At 40.4% G+C, this 18769-nt stretch overlaps 1 protein-coding gene across 1 annotated transcript; it reads left to right on the forward strand.

The window, feature by feature from the left end:
- Positions 1–9633: 9633 nt before the first annotated feature.
- On the forward strand, positions 9634–10012 carry LOC311584819 (large ribosomal subunit protein eL39). Its single transcript, XM_084759467.1, has one exon. The coding sequence runs from the start codon at positions 9690–9692 to the stop codon at positions 9843–9845; it is 156 nt and encodes a 51-aa protein (XP_084615593.1). The 5' UTR covers positions 9634–9689; the 3' UTR covers positions 9846–10012.
- The last annotated feature ends 8757 nt before the right edge of the window (positions 10013–18769 follow it).

The following is an 18769-nucleotide window of genomic DNA, read 5'->3' on the forward strand; positions in this document are numbered from 1 at the left end:
CCTTGTTCTTGGACGAACTGAGGAAATTTCAGCCGCACTGAGCGTATTTTAATACAAAGTTTTCCTAAAGATTGATAGGCTGCCTGTGAGAGAGGAAAAAAAAAATGATTCCTGAACCATTAAATGTCTGACAACCAGAGCCCTTAATTTAATATATGCGTGTCTGTATACATATATAAAAACTATCTGGCCTGGGATTGCTGAAAGCATTTTTAACTAGGTTTCTTGGGGCGCGGGGTGGGGGATGGGCAGCAGAAGCAGCATTTCAAAGCTCGCCTATAGGTGAAGGCAAGACGGACTGATAGCATTACTGTCTATAGCTTTAAGTGTTTTCACGTGGACAATGACCCATTCTTTGCTCACAAGCAAACCCCCGCTGTAAATAGGTTAGATTATTATCTCTATTATTCAGGTGAGGAAATTGAAGCGCAGAAAAGCCAAGTGACTTGCACATGGCCACACTGAAGGAGAGCAAAGCAGGCCCAAACCCAGCAGAGCAGGCGCAACTCGCTTTTTCCCCCCTCCATAGTCCAATAGATAACACCTCTTATCTTTGAAATCCCTGATGTAACATGATCTCTGTCTGACACTAGGAAAATTCATGTGACTAATTTTTAAAGTGATACAGCATTAAACATCATTGGATAAGTCTCCCTTGTGCAAAAGGCGCCCGACAAAACAAAACAAAACCAAAAGAGCCACGGATGTTTTTCTGGCAAGTCATGAGATAATTATGCTAATTAGCAACATGCCTCATCCCTAAGGAGAGTACTCCTTGAGTTAAACATATTATTTAAACTTTTATAAGCCACGTGTGACCCAGATGATTTGACCCAACATAATCTACACACCCCCACATTCCAACCCCCACTCCGTTCTGTTTTGTGACTTAGTTCTATCTATAAGTAAGAACCAGTTTTACTTTTTATTTCTATAAGATAAATCGAGAAAAGAAAACAACACTGTCTGGGAAGTAATTGGAGATATTTTTGTGGGTGTGGAGATCAGAACCTTAGCTTTAATTGCATTAACGTAAATTAGAAATGATCTAGAAATGATCATCAGACTCTGTCCAGGCAAACAGTCATGAGATAAGGCCTATTGGCTCCTCTGTCCCCTTTGGTTCTGGGCATGCAGCCATGTTGCTGATCTCTGAACTCAACTGTTGACCCAGAGTCCAAGAGTGATATTAAGGATCAGAAAACAACTCTGCATAACTCTGTGGCCCTGTGTTCTAAAGAAAATTTGACATGTTTCATCCTCCGTGAGATAAATGAAAGTTAAAAGACTGTATTAAAGAAATTGTCCTTTTACTTGACCAACTGTCAAAGACCAGACCAGGTGTTAGTACATGTTTAGTATATGTGAAGATAGGCAGCCACCATGCAGATGTAAATATAGAGAGAAATTAAAAAACCTAACAGAATTGCTGATGGACAGGTTTGGGTTTTTTTCACTAAAAAGTCTACATATGAGGGTTTATATTATATTGCACCAGAGAAGTTGCATGTGTATAAAACCTTTTTTATTTCAGCCTTGTGTCAAATAACAGATTGAAAACCAGCATGCTGATTAATGAAGAACTCATTAAGAAGTTCATTAATTAAAAGCTATGACCTAACCATAAAACAATTCCTATGAAGACTTGAAAATGAAGGAGTCAGATAATTGTACTATTATTAAATAATTTCCTAAGATACATTGTGTGCAATTTTTAAATACAAAACAATTATCAACTAGCATGCTGCCATTTCTATTAAGCAGAGAAAACTCATATACTTATATTGTATACATATTCTGTTCATATAAACAGTGCCAGGTGTGGTGGCACATGCCTTTAAGCCCAGCACTTGGGAGGCAGAGGCAGGCAGATCACTGTGAGTTCGAGGCCAACCTGATCTACAAAGCAAGTCCAGGACAGCTAAGGCTACACAGAGAGACCCTGTCTTGAAAAACCCAAAATAAATAAATAAATAATAAATAAACAAAATAATATGTAAAAATATACTTCCAAAATAAATTCCAAAAGTACACTTCCAAAAACTGATATAGTAGGCTGCATCTTGAAAGGGGAGTCCAGACACTGGAGGGCCAACTTTGAAAAGTTTTTTTACTTAATATAATTTTACACATTTTGCATTTTGATCCATGTTAATAATAGTAGGCATTTTAAAGATGTTTCCCCTCTTGAGATCTGCTATAAAGAATGACTAAATTGGGCTGGAGCGATGTCTCAGAGGTTAAGAACACTGGCTGCTTTTCCAAAGGTCCTGAGTTCAATTCCCAGCAACCACATGTGGTTCACAACCATCTATAATGAGATCTGGTGGCCTCTTCTGGCACACAAGCATACATGCAGGCAAAACACTGTGTACATAATAAATAAAGAAAAAAATCTTTAAAAAAAAAAAAGAATGACTAAGTTATTCTATAAATAAGATACATGATCACATTTCCAGTACTGTAATAAGGAAGAAGCAAAAATGTACAGTTGTTGCTTTTAACCTTTCTTCTTCTCTAGTTCATTTAAATTAAAAGACATCTACCCTCAAAGTCTAGCAAGTATGCTGAGAGAATGTTAAAAGTCATGAGCCTGTAAATTCCTTTTACTAGCATTGGCATCTGCGAGGGTAAAGCTTGAGCCACCTTTCCCAGAGTCCCATTAAATCAGAAGGACAAAGGAGCCGGGGTTAATTCTCAAGGGGAAACCCCAAAGGGAATCCCGTGAAATCATTTTCACTTTGTTCCAATTTAGCTCCTTGTTGTTGTTGTTGTTTTGTTTTTCTTTTTTCCTTTTGTTTTTCAAGACAGGGTTTCTCTACGCAGCCTTGGCTATCCTAGACTTGCTTTATAGACCAGGCTGGCCTTGAACTCACAGAGATCTGCCTGCCTCTGCCTCCTTGAGTGCTTAAACTTATTTCCATCCTCATTTCAATGAGCAGGGATTTGAACATCTCTAAAAGACAAAGACAGCAATTTCATAAAATTGGCCATTGAGAAGGAGACATACTTTTATCATAAAGCTGGAAAAACAGTAAACAGAATGTTGAGCAACAAATTAAGGTATCCAAGTGTCCCAGCCAGTTTATAATTGCCATTTTCAAAAGGTGTTACTTATAGGAAGGAAAACTCTCCAGCACTGAAGGCAAAGGGAAAAGAAACCCTCTTTCATTTTTCACATAAAAATTACTGAATGGAGGATGTGGAGGGCAATATATATGGTCCAGTAGTAGAGCACTTACCTAGAGAGTGTGAGGCCCTAGGTCCTGAGTTCGATTCCCAGGACATGCACATAAGGTCAGAGATAGTTTCCCAGTCAGAAATCAAGCAAATTTCATCCCATCCTTAGAGCAGCATTCGAAGATCAGACATTGGCTATAAATAGATATGAATCACGACAGCAGCTCTTTCACGTAGACTTCAAACATTCCAACACGCTCATAGCAAAATCGGCACATCACCACCCATCTTTTGCCTCAAAATTAAACAGTGGCTTTCTACCACATTCCACAAAACTTGACAGCCAGTCATTTCACAGGGACTGAAGAAATGTTACAAGGTGTAGTAATTGCTTAAAAAAAAAAAAGGCCAACTATGTTTGGATTCTGTGACAGTGTTGGTGGCCTATAGAAAATCTGCATTATGAATGTCTAATTCCTGTGTCTCATGCTGGCAAGCTAAATGGTCAGCTATTATAAACTGGCCAGTTATATCAATGGCTGCGAATCAGAGAGAGAGAGAGAGAGAGAGAGAGAGAGAGAGAGGGAGAGAGAGGAAGGGAGAGAGAGGAAGGGAGGGAGAGAGGGAGGGAGAACACGTTCTGATTTACTACTAACAATTCTTGGGTTTCTGCTTACCTAGTCTTATCCGGACTTGCAATTTCAGCCAGATTCTCTTCTGAATGTTCTAGAATGGGGCCTACCAGAGCCAGGCTTCGCTTGTAAAAGTCTGCCAGTTTGTAAGGGAAACATCTCAAGGGAAGGGTTTTGGCGGCTCACAGCAACAGCAGCACTGAAAGAATATGCTTCCTTTTATCAAAAACAATCTGAGACCATCTCAGAATCTCCCCCCAACCATGGATTGCTATTTCTAGACCCTGGAGAAGGAAATGTTCCTCTAAGGTGATGCCAACATTATTTTAGTTCACAAACAAACAAGTAGTTCCGCTGTGGACCTCATCATATTAGGAAGAAATTAAGAAAAATATAGCACTACCAGCCTGTTACGTAAACACTTTTGAAATGTTTACTTTGAGTTCTTAAAATGTCGTGACTAAGAAAACACTGCTGTTTAACCCACTGCTGACAGTGAGTCATAACTGTGTTACGCTGGAGGTTGCTCAGGCTTCCCTACAATCAGGTGGAGTGTCCCCTTAAACAGAGGCCTTGGGTTTGGTTTCACTGTGCTTTCTGACAAATGCTAATAGAAAGGCTATGCTGTTGAAGTCTCATACCTTTGGCATTATTACCATTCACTTAAACGTGTTGAGTTTGCTCAGCATGTGAACTTCTTCCTTGGCTCTCTTCACCAAAATGTAAGTTCCCAGAGAGCTGAGGGGTCGCTTTTGCCCCCCAACCCCCTAAGCCGGTGGGTTCTCAACCTTCCTAATGCTATGACCCTTTAGTATAGTTTCTCATGTTGTGGTTGAGCCCTAACCATAAAATTATTTTCGTTGCTACTTCATAACTAATTTTTCTACTGTGATGAATCGTAATGTAAATTTCTGTGTTTTCCTGTGGTCTTATGTGACCCCTATGAAAGGGTCATTCAAACTCCCGGATGGGGTGAGACCCACAGATTGAGAACCACTGCCCTAGGCGCTATTTGCTAAATCAGTGATCACCCGAAAGTAACATAGGAAATCATGAAGCCCAGTGGGTTCAATCTCGCTTCGCTGTGACCAGGTGAAAGTGCAAGATCATCCAGTGTATGACAATGGCCCTGAGGGCTTATGGCTCTTGATAGATTATTAACTCTAAAATCATCTCCCTATGCAAGTGGCAGTCAGGTGGGCCAAAGTGGCCCATATCTCAGCAAATCATATAGGAAGAGCCAGAAACAGCAACGAGCAATAATCAGCCCTCACGCTGTTTACCTGGTGTTCCTCAAATTTTAATCACTCCCAAACTTGGGCAGGTACTTCATAAAAGAGCCACTGAAAACATGTCTTTGTTTAGTGTTCTGTTGCCATATCAAAACATAACGACCAAAGCAACCTATAGAAAAGCATTTAACTGGGGCAGTTAAGGAGGGTAGTCTATAATCATCATGGCAGGGAATGTGGCAGCAGGCAGACAGACATGGTGCTGGAGCAGTAGCTAAGAACTTATATCTGATCCCAGGTAGGAGACAGACAGAACTAGACTGGGCCTGGTGTGGGCTTTTAAAGCCTCGAAGCTCACCTACAGTATATCAAGGCCATGCCTCCTAGTCCTTCCCAAACAATTCCACTAACTGGAGACCAAGCATTTAAACATATGAGCCTTTTGGGGCCATTCTCATTCGAACGTCTTTAACATCGTCATTATTTTCTCTGAACACCAGTATAGACTATGTTGGCCTAAATTAAAATACAGTGAGCCTACTTTAGAGTTACCAGAAAGTAAGTTGATCTTATCTTTGAGATTCTAGAACACTGGGAAGGCTGCTTGTTAATACAATACAGAAACTGAACACCACCAAATATTTATCTCTTTTGGAAAAGTGTACTTGTGGTATCTTTTTAAGTACCTATAAAATTATGACTAATTCCTACTAATTTACAAACCAATTTTCCAAAATCTTAAATAGGAGAATCAAAAAATATATATAGCATTATCACTCTCAAAAAGACCCACACACTGGAAATCTAAAGTTTACTTTTGCCACCTACTTATGTGACAAGCTGATTTGCTGGCTCAGACCCTAATTTATCTTTTATAAAGTTAAATCCTTGGCTCTTACAGGATCATCATGAGGGTGAAATACAGGTATTATTAATAATTATTTTGTATTGTTTGTGTATTATCTTGTGTTTTGAATTACTGATTCATTTGTTTTCTTTCTCTGTTCTACAAACCCCAGGCTATGGAAAGATTCACATTTATATAAAACAGCACTCCTTGCAGGCCTACTAAAGCTGCTAGCTAGCCTGTGTCCCTTTAGACCTCCAGTTCATATCCTGATTCAAGTGAGCAATCAAGTGACCTCTAAATCCTTCCATTTACAGGTACATCCTTATCTGTAAAAAACAAAAACAAAAAACAAAACAAAACAAAAACCAAAAAAAACCCACATTCATTTGTAAAAATTGTATGTAGCACTGCAGTTTTGTATACTGTGTATACTGTAAATGAACCAACATAGAAAACAATAATATTCTCAAATAGGTAGGAAGATGGTTCTCATATTTTCTTCCAATTCCATTTCTCTCTTAATGATATTTAGTATAAAATAATTTTCTTTTGATAAAAATTTAAAAACCAAAAAAATTATTTTTTAGCATGCATATCAAGAGTTACCTATATTAACAGTTTTGGTGTTCCAGGTCACCTCTCAGTAGGTTTCCATTAAAATGCATGCACCCTAGGGAAGCACTTCAAATATGAGCATAATTTCATCTTTGCATCCAGAAAGATGAGGGTGATTGTTTCCTTCTTGGTGATTATGAAATACAACACTCACACACAAAACTCTAGAAGGGCACATTTACAGGTTAATAAGTAGTATAAAGTGAAATAAGAAGTTAATATATTCTATAAATGTCTTTGGACAGTTCTATTTGTGTCTGATGGGGTACTATTTAGTTTCTTCCTCATTCATCCAGTCTTCAGTTTTGGGAGTCAAATCCAGATTGTTACACATGCCAGCCAAGCATTCCAAAAATTTCATGGTTACTGTTTTTTTGCTTGTGGTTTTACTTTTTTATATAATTTATTTATTTATGTTATGTGCATTGGTGTTTTGACTTGGTGTATGTTTGTGTAAGAGTATCAGATCCCCTGAAACAGGAGTTACAGTTGTGAGCTGCCATGTGGGTGCTGGGAATTGAACTGGGATCCTCAGGAAGAGCAGTCAGTGCTCTTAACCACTGAGCCATCTCTCCAATCCCCAGTTTTACTTTTTAAAAAAAAATGAGGACTTACAGCCAGGCGTGGTGGCCAAGCCTTTAATCCCAGCACTCGGAGGCAGAGGCAGGCAGATCACTGTGAGTTCCAGGCCAGCCTGGTCTACAAAGAACTCCAGGATGGCCAAGGCTACACAGAGAAACCCTGTCTCAAAAAAACAAAAAAAGAAAAAGAAAGGAAAAAAAAAAAGAGGTCTCACACTTTAGCCCAAGCTAGAGAGACTGAAATTCAGTGTGTAGGCCAGATAGCCCTTGAACTAATTAATGGCTATCCTCCTGCCTCAGATACCTACTTTCAGGTATTGCAGGCTTCAGCCACCACATCCAGCTCTTGGTTACTTTTAAATGTGAAATAATAAAGGAGACAGAACTTAGCATCATTTTTCTAGCTTAATAATTCTACAGTTCAGCCAGACGGTGGTGGCACACACCTTTAATCTCAGCACTCAGGAGGAAGAGGCAGGTGGATCTCTGAGTTAGAAGCCAGCCTGTGAGTTCCAGGACTGCAGAGGCTACCTTGTCTTGAAAAAACAAAACAAAACAAAAAACAACAACAACAATTCTATTTTTTTGTTGTATGTGCACAGAGTAAAATCATAGCAGCTTTTTTTCCTGGGACTTTTGACTCTGTCCACCCTTGTTACTTTTATCTAGATCTTCTCTCCCCTTTTGTCTCTATTGTTTCTGTTTGGATTGGTGAGCATTCTTCTAGAAGTTTCTTCTTCCCTTTCCTGTACTTTCTACTAGTTGCAGGTATTCAGAGCTCTTGGACCTGCCTATGGTTTTTCTCCCACTCTTTGTATTCCAAAGTTAATTTAGGGACCATATCGTCTAATTATGTTACAGGTATAACCCATGGGCTTTCTATCTTTGGTCGTACATCTATGTTATGGGGTAACTTGGAAGTTCAGAACCAACAACCCCTGGATACAGATGACTGGCAAATGGAATATCTTCAGCCTAAGCTCTGTAGGGTGGGCACAGACAATAGAGTCCAAATCAGTTAGCAGAAACTTTGTGTGGTGCTACCCAGACGGTGGCCATGCTGGTAGGAGAGCAGAGAACGGAAGGCTCCCAGCTTTTATTCAAGGTCTACCGTGGTGCATACTTTGCTAATAGTTTCCACATACATTACTTGGTTTAACTTGAACCCCTTGATTAGAATTTAAACCTGGATTTTCTTAAGGCTTGGCTTATTTGCCTTGGAACTTACTCTCTATAAAAGCATGGGACTCTGTTAAAATGCAACCGAGTAGAGCTAGCTACTTCAGCTCAAGGAAGTGCTTGCTTGCTTCCTTCCTTCCTTCATCTTTCCTTCCTTGTTTGTTTGTTTGTTTGTTGTAACTGTTGTTTGGTTTAACCTTTAAAGCTTGTAAAAATCACCGGACGGTGGTGGCACACGCCTTTAATCCCAGCACTCGGGAGGCAGAGGCAGGTGGATCTCGGTAAATTTGAGGCCGGCCTGGTCTACAAAGCAAGTCCAGGAGTCAAGGCTACACAGAGAAACCCAGTTTTGAAAAACAAAAGAATAAAAGAATAGAAAAATACATTTATTAAAATGTGGAAGGGGTTTATTTAAGGATAAAGATGGTAATATCAAAGCAGGCAATTTTGAACTGATAGGCATAGTAACAGTAAATAGCATTTTGGCAAGTATTATGTAATCAGAAGTTTCTTTGTTACATTTTTTAGCTATAAAGTTTAATTATGCTGACAAAGATAATAATATTAAACCTTGGTTGAGCACAGAGCACTTTTGAAGCATTTTATACTTTAATATGTTAATTGTCCAAGTAGCCAACCTGATTAGAGTGTTGTACTTAATACACTATAAAATTGAAACCCAGTCTAGCTGTAAGCATTCACAAAGGCTATAGTGACACACACTTATAATCCCAGCACCTGAGAGCGCAAGGTAGGGACTACAAATTCAAGGTCAACCTGCACTTCATAGACTTTATCTCAAAAATAAATACTTGTCCATGTCACATAGATAATAAATAACACCCAAGTCAGTGTGACCTTGGAGCTACCCAGTACACTGTTCTCCAATAACTCACCTCTTCATAATTGTGTTTTGATTTGGTATGTGTGTGAGTGTGTATGTGAGTTGTGATGTGCGCTCTAACTCCAGATGTGTAGCTCCAAAATAATACACTTTAAACAATAAAGAGGAGTTGTAATGAAAGAAGTAAATGCAAATCCCTCGCTTAAAAGTCAAACAAAGAAACATTCCAGCCTTCAGTCCCAAGACTGTTTGCAGGTTGACACAGTGGCCTGATGACCTCAGCGCCTCAGCACCTGTCCCTGTTGCTTCAGTGCAGTGCATGGCTGTGAAGAAATTTACTTCAGTAACAACAAAGTTCTTGTGAGAATTAGTAATGAAAAATAAATAGATGCATTTTCTTGGATAGTGAATGTGGATTTAGCATATGTGAAAAGATAAACATAGTACAACAATGATCAGAATCATATAGCGTTAGCATATCATACTTTGAATCTAACTACAACACAGAAAACAAACACAGGGCTCTTCTCCTTTCCTCCGCCATCATGCGCTGTGTGTCAAACTCAGCTTCTCGCTATGTCTTCTCACAAGACTTTCAGAATCAAGCGGTTCCTGGCCAAGAAACAGAAGCAAAACCGGCCTATTCCTCAATGGATCCGGATGAAAACTGGTAACAAGATCAGGTACAACTCTAAGAGAAGACACTGGAGGAGAACGAAGCTGGGACTGTAAAGATTCAGAGTGGCGAGACTGAGGCTTTATACTGAATCAGTCAATTCTACCAGATGGAGTTCAGCATTTTTAACCCGGGGGGACTTAGTCCTGTCTAAATTGGGGGTGTGGCTTGTCCAGTAATAAAATGTAGACCGTTTCAAGAAAAAAAAAAAAAAAAAAAAAAAAGAAAACAAACACAGGGCAAGAGACAGCCACTTAAGTTGTCTGTCACATACTTGGCTTGTAGGTAAAGAAAATATCAACTTAGATGTATAAATGTAAGTGATTGAACAGTTCAATGAATTCCAGCTGTGGCGAAAACTAGATGCATTTTTTTTTTTTAAAGAAGAGAGAGAAATGTGTTTCTTCTAGATATGGAGGGAACATGCACTTCTAGTCACTAAAGTAGGTGGAGGTTTTTATCGAATACAAGTGAGATTAATTTAATATATTTACATTTTAACTACCACACAGCAAAAATGTAAAATAAAAAATTACAAAGAAAAATTTATTTCAAGTGAGTATAGACTAGATTTATTACAAGCAACAAGTATAATCTGATAACTAAGTTTTCCTAGGGACACAAGAAAAATTAAGCAGCTGTTTAAGCAGGCACTACCTTTTTTTGGGGGGGAGGGGTTTGTTTTTTCGAGACAGGGTTTCTCTGTGTAGCCTTGACTGTCCTGGACTAGCTTTGTGGACCAGGCTGGCCTCGAACTCACAGCGATCCACCTGCCTCTGCCTCCCAAGTGCTGAGATTAAAGGCATGTGCCACCACGCCTGGCATAGTTTTTATTTTTGATAAGGATTCTAGGTGGGGGGAAAAAAACTCAAGGAATAGAAAGAATGGCCATTTCAGCTCAGAAGATGACTGACTAATCCACTGATGGCAAAGAAGAAAAATCTCCCAGCAAGAATAGCTCCAAACCTTCTGTAGGTTAACTGTTCCAGGTTACTTTGACCCGTCAGGCTCCTTTGTTGATGCTTGACCTGATTGTTCCTTAACTCCCATTCCAAGAACTCCATGAGTAAGAAACCAAGTAAAAACCCAGATAAAAATGGCAAGCCAGTTCAATCCAACCTTGAGCTCATGGGTCCAGCATGACAGTGATGTGTATGTGGTGTCTACACATGTGACAGTCCTGGGGCCGATGAACACAGGACTTACAACAAGGCCAGTATAGCAGCCTTGAAGCAAAGACTTAAAAGCTTTCCTTATTAGACTAATTGGAATTCACTTGATCCTCCATCGTAACAGAATCCACCCAGCTACTTTCCCGGGCCATTATTCCTTACATTCAGCATATTGGTGTGTCTGCCATTAATTATTTATTGTCGACAGTGCTGTTTGGAACGCAGACAAAGTAGCCACTTTACTGTTTTGTATTGATTCCTGGGATGTCCTTAGAAAAAGCTTTTAGGAAGCAGGCTTCAGCAACACAGGTTTACGGCATGACTAGCAAATAACACTTCTTCCTTCTTGTTTCTGTCATACCATAGTAGAACACAGATCTGAATTTTTTTTTAAAACCTGCTCTGTGCTATCATTATCAGTGAAGGCCTCAAGTAACACTTGTTCTCAATTGTACCACGTTGATGCAGAGGAATATTAAAACAGAAGTGCTTTTCCCAGACATGATTTGAATTGCCTTGAAAGGAAGTTCTGTGATTGAGCTAACAAATGGCATCGTTAGAAGCTAAAGGTGCCAGCTATACTTTTGTCTTATGAGAGGAAATAACTGGATCATTTGATTTAATAATAATGACAACTTAAAAATCTCTTTGCCAAGATTTACCGTGAGTGTTTTAAGTTTGAGGTTGTGTTGACAGAAACTCTCTGAGAAATCTTGATGTCACCTCAGGAAAATTATCACAGATTTGGCTGAATTAAAGACATGCTCTCTTTTCTTTCTCCCCCCCCCTTTTGTTTGCTTTAAATGTACATATATCTTATGTGTGCGTATAAGTGTTCTTCCAGCACCACGTGTGTGCCTGGTGCCCTCAGAGGCCAGGAGAGAACATTGGATATTCTGGAACCAGAGTTACAGACCGTTGTGAGCTGGCTGCCATGTGAGTTCTGCGAATCGAACCAGACTCTCTGAAAGAGCAATCGGAACTCTTAACTACTAAGCCATTTCCAGCCCGTGAAAGCTGTCTTTGGTGCAATTATCTGATATGTCTTACCTTTCATTAAGCATATTTAAATAAAACATTATACCCTGCAGTCTCAGGTATATTTGATGTGGTGAATACATTATTATAACCAAAAAACTAGTTACTGAGCTGATCTTATCTCTTTATATACACTTCTTTGCCAAGGTAAAGATATTCTAAGAAATCCACCATGTGAAGGGTAAAATGTAATTTCTGCCCTAAAAATACTAAGAGTTAATAATTGTTTAAATTTTGTCTGAAATATTTTTTTCAGCCGGGCATAGTGGTGCACACCTGTAATTCCAATCTGGTCTACAAAGTGAGATCAGGACAACTAAAGCTTCACAGAGAAATACTGTCTCAAAACAAAGAAACAAAAAGAAATCAAAGGAAAAAAACAGAAAAATTTTTGAAGGAAGGGGCCATAACAAGACCTTGTACACACAGCTCTACTTTCTTTTTTTTTTTTTTTTTTTTTTTGCTATGTTTTTTAGACACTATGTGCATTTTCTTACCAGGATTATAGTCTGGAATAGCAATTAACTTTAAAACAGCCTTCATTTTACTTTAAGAACTTCAACTAATTATTTGAATTAAGAACATCGACCTTGGATGCTAAAGATTGACTCAGCAGTTAAAAGCACTGGCTGCTCTTCCAAAGGATCCAGGTTCAAATCCCAGCACCCACATGGCAGTCCACAACTGTCTGTAACTCCAGTTCCAAGGGATCTGACACCCTCACACAGATCATTGAACTATATAAACATTCTCCTCGTTAAGCTCTCAAGAATGTCACAGTCAAACTTGGCATGGTGGTACATGCCTTTAATCCCAGCACTCAGGAGGCCATAGATCTCTGTGAATTCAAGGTCGGCCTGGTCTACGTAGTAAGCATACACCCAGGGCCACATAGAGAAACCCTGCCTCAAAACAAAACAAAACAAACAAACAAAAAGAATGCAACGGCAGTTTAAACTATTTATATGTAGTTTCCCAAGGATCTAGGTAAGCCCCCTCACTCTGTTCAAATAAAGGGGCATTGATTAGAAAATTAGATTGTCCTTCACCAGTGAAACAATCCATATTTTCAGTACTTTATAAATTGTACTCAATACAAAAGAGGACTTTACGGGTGTGGTCAATTGGAGTTTTACTTTTTTTTTTTTAAGTGTATTTAGACTTATTCTATATGTATGATTGTTTGGGCTGCATGTATGTCTGTGTACCATGTGCATGCCTGCTGTCCATGGAGATGAGGAGATCTCCTGGAACCGGAGTTATGGATGCTCGTGAGCCACTCTGTGAGTGCTGGGAATTGAACCCATGTCCTCTACAAGACCAGCCAGTATAGCCATCTCTCTAGCCCCAAGTTTCACTTTTGTTAGTGCAGAGTAATTGGTATTAGATAAAGTCCCTGCAGAAAACGAATATGCACTGTAAAAAGAGTGCAAATGATGTCGATGTGAAGACACCGGAGAGCGACCAAAAGCAGGCAGGGACTGGAAGGGAGTCACCACTTGAAAGAAAAACCTATGTGTGGTTTCTCAATTGAGCAGACTGCTCAGCCCTGTGGGACTAGAAACTCAAACTCTGGCAGGAAAATGCAATCTTAATTGGAGTAGAAAATGCAGTTTTAGATTGCTAAAATGGCTGAATTTAGAGAGGAGAAATTCCAGGAAAAAGATAGCTACAGGATGGGAGCCTTGAGACCCGTGTGTGTGTGTGTGTGTGTGTGTGTGTGTGTGTGTGTGTGTGTGTGTGTGTGTGTGTGAATTCTACTCATTTTCACAGACTTCTAAACTCTGGGGGGTTGGGGGGTGACTGTGGGGGAGGAGAAGAAGCCCTCCAGGGAGCCCAACTTGAAGGTTGGAAAAAAAAAAAAATAAAACAACTGAATAGAAATTTCAGACAATGGCTAGACAGTTTTTAGTTTGAATGTAGCCAGGCTGTCTATTGGGACAAAAACCAGGCAGAGAAGTATGAAGTGGTCAGAAGTCTTTACATGCATCACATACAAAGTATGAAATCAGGCCTTACAATGCATGCATTCAGACAAAGAAAGTGCACATCTGAGACAAGACAACTCAGTCTTAGGAGCTAGACCAGACAAATAAGTGCCACATGTTGGAACTAGGAGAAAAATATCTAAAAGCAGATATTCTATAAACATATTAAAGAATTGAAAACATGATGCCATGAATACAGACAGAAAACAAAGAACCAAAGAACCAAGGTGCAAACATGGAATGAAAAATTATAAGAAATGAAAAAACTTAAGAGGGTCTAATGGGAGAGTAGAAATAGCCAGAGGAAAAGTCAGTGGGTTTGAAGGAAGATAATTGAAAGACTAAAGCTTCAAGCACCTTTGAAACAGAGTCGAGCAGACTTAAATGTGTATTCTTAGAGTCTAGGACAGATAGAGGTAGTTTTTTTTTTTTAAATAAGCACTACATTTCTCCAAAACATAAATATCCATATCTAAGAAACTCAGCAAACCTAAATAAGAAATAAAAATAAGAGCAAAAGCCAGGTGTGGTGGCACACACCTTTAATCCCAGCACTCAGGAGGCAAAAACAAGTGGATCTCTGTGAGTTTAAGGCCAGGTGGTCTGCAAAGTGAGTCTAGGACAGCCAAGGCTACACAGAGAAACTCTGTCTCAAAAAACAAAAAAATAAAAAAAAGAAGAAGAAGCAGCAGCAGGGCAGGGGGAGCTGGTACACTTTGGATATTTAAGTATTGTTTTCTGAGTTTCAATATCCATCAATTGACTTAGCAACACGTTAATGTTCATCATGGTAAAAATGAAAACCAGTTTGCATGAGTTATCATATGAAGAGAACAAAGAAAAATCCATAGGATAATTTCAGTAGACAGGATAAAAACCCAACTAATAAGGAATAAAAATGAACTTCCTCAGCCCAGTCAAGAGATCCAACTGTGTTATATGGAGAGAAGCAGCACTTAGTAAGACTGACACCAAGCTAAAAGGATGCTCCTGCCTACAGTTTCTATTCTCCTGGTTCTCCGAAGTAGATTATAGAGACCAGAAATGGAAAGAAGAAATGTACTCCAAAGAAAGAGTCCTATTAGTAGATGCTGAGGTTTGACTGCGAAGTGGTCTCCCAAAGGTTCACATGCTAAAGGCCTGGTCTTGACTTGGTGAGCAATTGGGAGGTGGCAGCTTGTGAGAGCTCAGGATTCGCCTATGAGTTAATCCTTGGATGAGTTTACAACTTGATGGCATTAAGAAAAGGTGGTGGGAACTTTCAGAGGCAGGCACCGTTGGAGGATGTATGTCCCTGGTGGGCCATCCTGCATTCCTATGGCTTGTTCTGGACCCCTTCCTCACAGCTGTGGTTCCTCCCTGTCTGCCATGAGGTGAGAAGCTTTGAGGTACACACATCATCATGACATCATGACACTCTGCCTTGACACACAGGCTCAGAATAAAACACGGATTGAGACCTCCAAACCTGTGAGCCAAAATAAACCTTTCTTCGTAAGTTGTTCCCTTTGGTCTTTATTTACTACAGGACACAAAAGTCCAAACTGGTGAAATAAGAAATGGAGCTTAGCAGGGAAGATAGTACAACACGCCTTTAATCCCAGCACTCTGGGGGCAGAGACAGGAGAATATTGGTGAGTTCTAGGCCAGCCAGTACTACACAGTAAGACGATGTTTCAAACACAAACAAACAAAAACAGGAGAAAAACAAACAAACCAAAGAAGGAATGGAAATGGGTGCTTAATTTTGTCAACTTGACAAGACCTCCAATCTACTAAGACAGTGATTCTCAACCTGTGGGTTGTGACTTCCTTCACTGAGTTTGCCTAAGGCTGTGGTTCGGTGATCCTCAGAAAGCCCACTGGATACCAGGCTTCTCCACCTCAAAGTATGAGCAGTGAGCTGAAAAGGATGGAACACAGATCGAGATTCGTGTCACAAGATCTCTGGTCTGGCCTCGGGTATGGGAAAAAGAGATTTTCTCTGAAATAAGTGTTACTGCTCTTTTATCTGGGCTGCCTGCCGGCACCAGGCCAGGTGGTAGAGGGGAGCTGAGGGCTCTAAAACCAAGCCAGAAGGCAAAGAAGGCTCAGCCTGACCTGGGAGAGTTTGGTGGCTGCTTGGGGAGCAGCCAGCAGCAGGAAATCAGGGCTTTGAGACTGAGTCAGGCACCCACAGAGGCCTGGTCTGACTCGGATGAATCAATCAGTGGTGACCATGGTAGTTATTCTGCAAGACTGCTTAGTCATAAGTTGAGTCCTGGGGTTCAGCCATGAATTCTTTCAGGGAGAAGGGAGACCCCTCTTTCCCCAGTGCTACCGCTCAGAATAAACAGCGAGTCCCATGCATCCTTTGGTGAAGTAGATGGTGCTCGCTGCTTTATTTTATGTGAAATGGGGACTTATAAAGCTTGGGCAGAGGGGAGAGGCTTTGAGGATAAATGTGTCTCATTGGCTGGGACTTAGGATGCTGGTGATGCTCTATTTGCATGTGGAAAGATAACAGGTGACAAGCTCATGTGACTGGCCACATGTAGCCACCTAGGGTCTGTGTCATGTGCTTCTGAAGCAGGCACAGAAACAAGGGGAGAGCTTTGTCCCATGCTTTCTGTTCTCAGGATGAGATTTTAAATCTCAAGTTTGAGATTTCCGGTGTTTTCCATCTGGCTAGTCCCACACTAATTCCCCTGGAGGCAAGGTCCATAAATCAAGACCATAGGAAAATGCAGATACTTACATTACAATTCATAACAGCAACAAAATAGCAGTTATGAAGCAGCGACAAAAATATTTTTATGGTTGGGGGTCACCACAACATGAAGAACTGTATTAAAGGGTTGCAGCATCAGGCAGGTTGAGAACCTCTGAACTGAGAGCTGCACCATTCAGATGACTGTGAGGATGTTTCCAGGTAAGATTAACTCAGGGCAGAGGCCCCACCATCATAGCAGGGCAGCATTTTTCAGTAGTTGCCCCAGAAGAGAAGGTGGTCTAGCCTACCTGCCTTCACTGTTTGCTAGTGAGTGCATGGATTCCTCTTCCTCTTCTTCTTCCTCTTCCTCCTCCTCTTCCTCCTCCTTCTGCTGCTGCTTCTTTTTTCTTTGTTTGTTTTTTTGTTTTGGTTTTGGAGACAGGGTATCTCTGTGTAACCTTGGCTGTCCTGAACTCACTCTGTAGGCCAGGCTGGCCTCAAACTCACAGCAATCCGCCTGCCTCTGCTGCTGCTTCTGTTGCTGTTGCCATCCCCCTCCAAAATCGGAGTCCAACTACTTTGCCTTCAAATGTAACCTGAATGCCAGTAACAGCCCAGCAATCTTCTAGGCACCAGATTAGGACAACTGAAGCCTCCAGAGTCATAGACTGAGCAGTTCTCAGGGCATCAGACTCTCTAGTGTGTAGTCATCCTTGTTGGATGACCCAGAACTTACAGTACAAGTCAACCTAGTGAATCTTCATTTTTAATATTTTTATATTATATATATATATATATATATATATATATATATATATCAGCTTTAGTCATCTAGATAACCTTGCCTAACACTGTAAATGTAACATGATTTTTTAAAATAGAAAATACTAATGAACCTACAAACAAATCAGCATCAGAAGCATCCTAATTTGCTGTGGCTTCAATGAAAGCCATGACCTAAAGCAACTTAGGGAGGAAAGGGTTTCTTTGGCTCACATATCCCAGATCACAGTCCATCTTGGAGAGAAAATAAGGGTAGGTGCTCAAGGCAGGAACAAGGAAGCAGGAACTCAAAAGGAAGCCAACGAGGAATACTGTTTACTGGGTTGCTCTTCATGGATAGCTAAGACTCTTTCTTATACCACCCAGAACCACCTGCCCAGGGGTGGCACCACCCACAGTGGGAGGAGCTCTTCTGCATCAATCACTAAGAAAATTTCACCAAGCTAAGCGTTGTGGGACATGTCTTTAATCCCAGCACTTGGGAGGCAGAGGCAGGTGGATCTTTGTGAGTTCGAGGCCAGCCTGGTCTACAAGTAAGTCCAGAACACCCAAGGCTACATAGAGAAACCCTGTCTCAAAAAATCAAAAAGAAAAGAAAAGAAAAAACAAAAACAAAAAGAAAAGCAATTTCCCCAAAGATTTGTCCACAGACCAATCTGATGGAGGTACTTTTTCAATTGAGGATCTTTCTTCCCACATGAACCTAGCTTGTGTTAAGTTGACAGGGAAAAAAAAAAGCTAAACTAAATAACATAAGACCTATTCTTTGGCTAGACAGTGGGGGTGCATGCCTTTAATCCCAATAGTCAGGAGGCTGAGGTAGGTGGATCTCTGACTTTGAGGTCAGCCTTGTGTACAGAGCAAGTTCCAGGACATCCAGGGCTATACAGAGAAACTATGTCTTGAAAAACAAAGTAACAACAACAACAAATCCTCAAACTGCTGGGTGTGGTGACACACACACCTTTAATCCCAGCACTGGGGAGGCAGAGGCAAGTGAATCTATGTGAGTTCGAGGCCACCCTGGTCTACAAAGTTACCCAGGACAGCAAAGACAATGAGAGAAACCCTGTCTCAAAACAAAACAAAACAAAACCCCCAAACTAAAAACTAATCTGAGAACTCAGCAAGATCTCAGAATTTTAGTGGTGCTGGTAATTTTTCAAATCAGATTATCCTTGCTAGGCATGGGGTCGCACACCTGTAATCCAAGTGCTTGGAAAGCAGGGACAGGAAGATGAGGAACTCAAGGTCATCCTTGGCTATAAAGAAAGTTCAAGTCCAGCCTGAACTAACTGAGACCCTGA

Source organism: Acomys minous, assembly GCF_964271855.1.
Source record: "Acomys minous genome assembly, chromosome: 15".
Lineage (NCBI taxonomy): Eukaryota > Metazoa > Chordata > Mammalia > Rodentia > Muridae > Acomys > Acomys minous.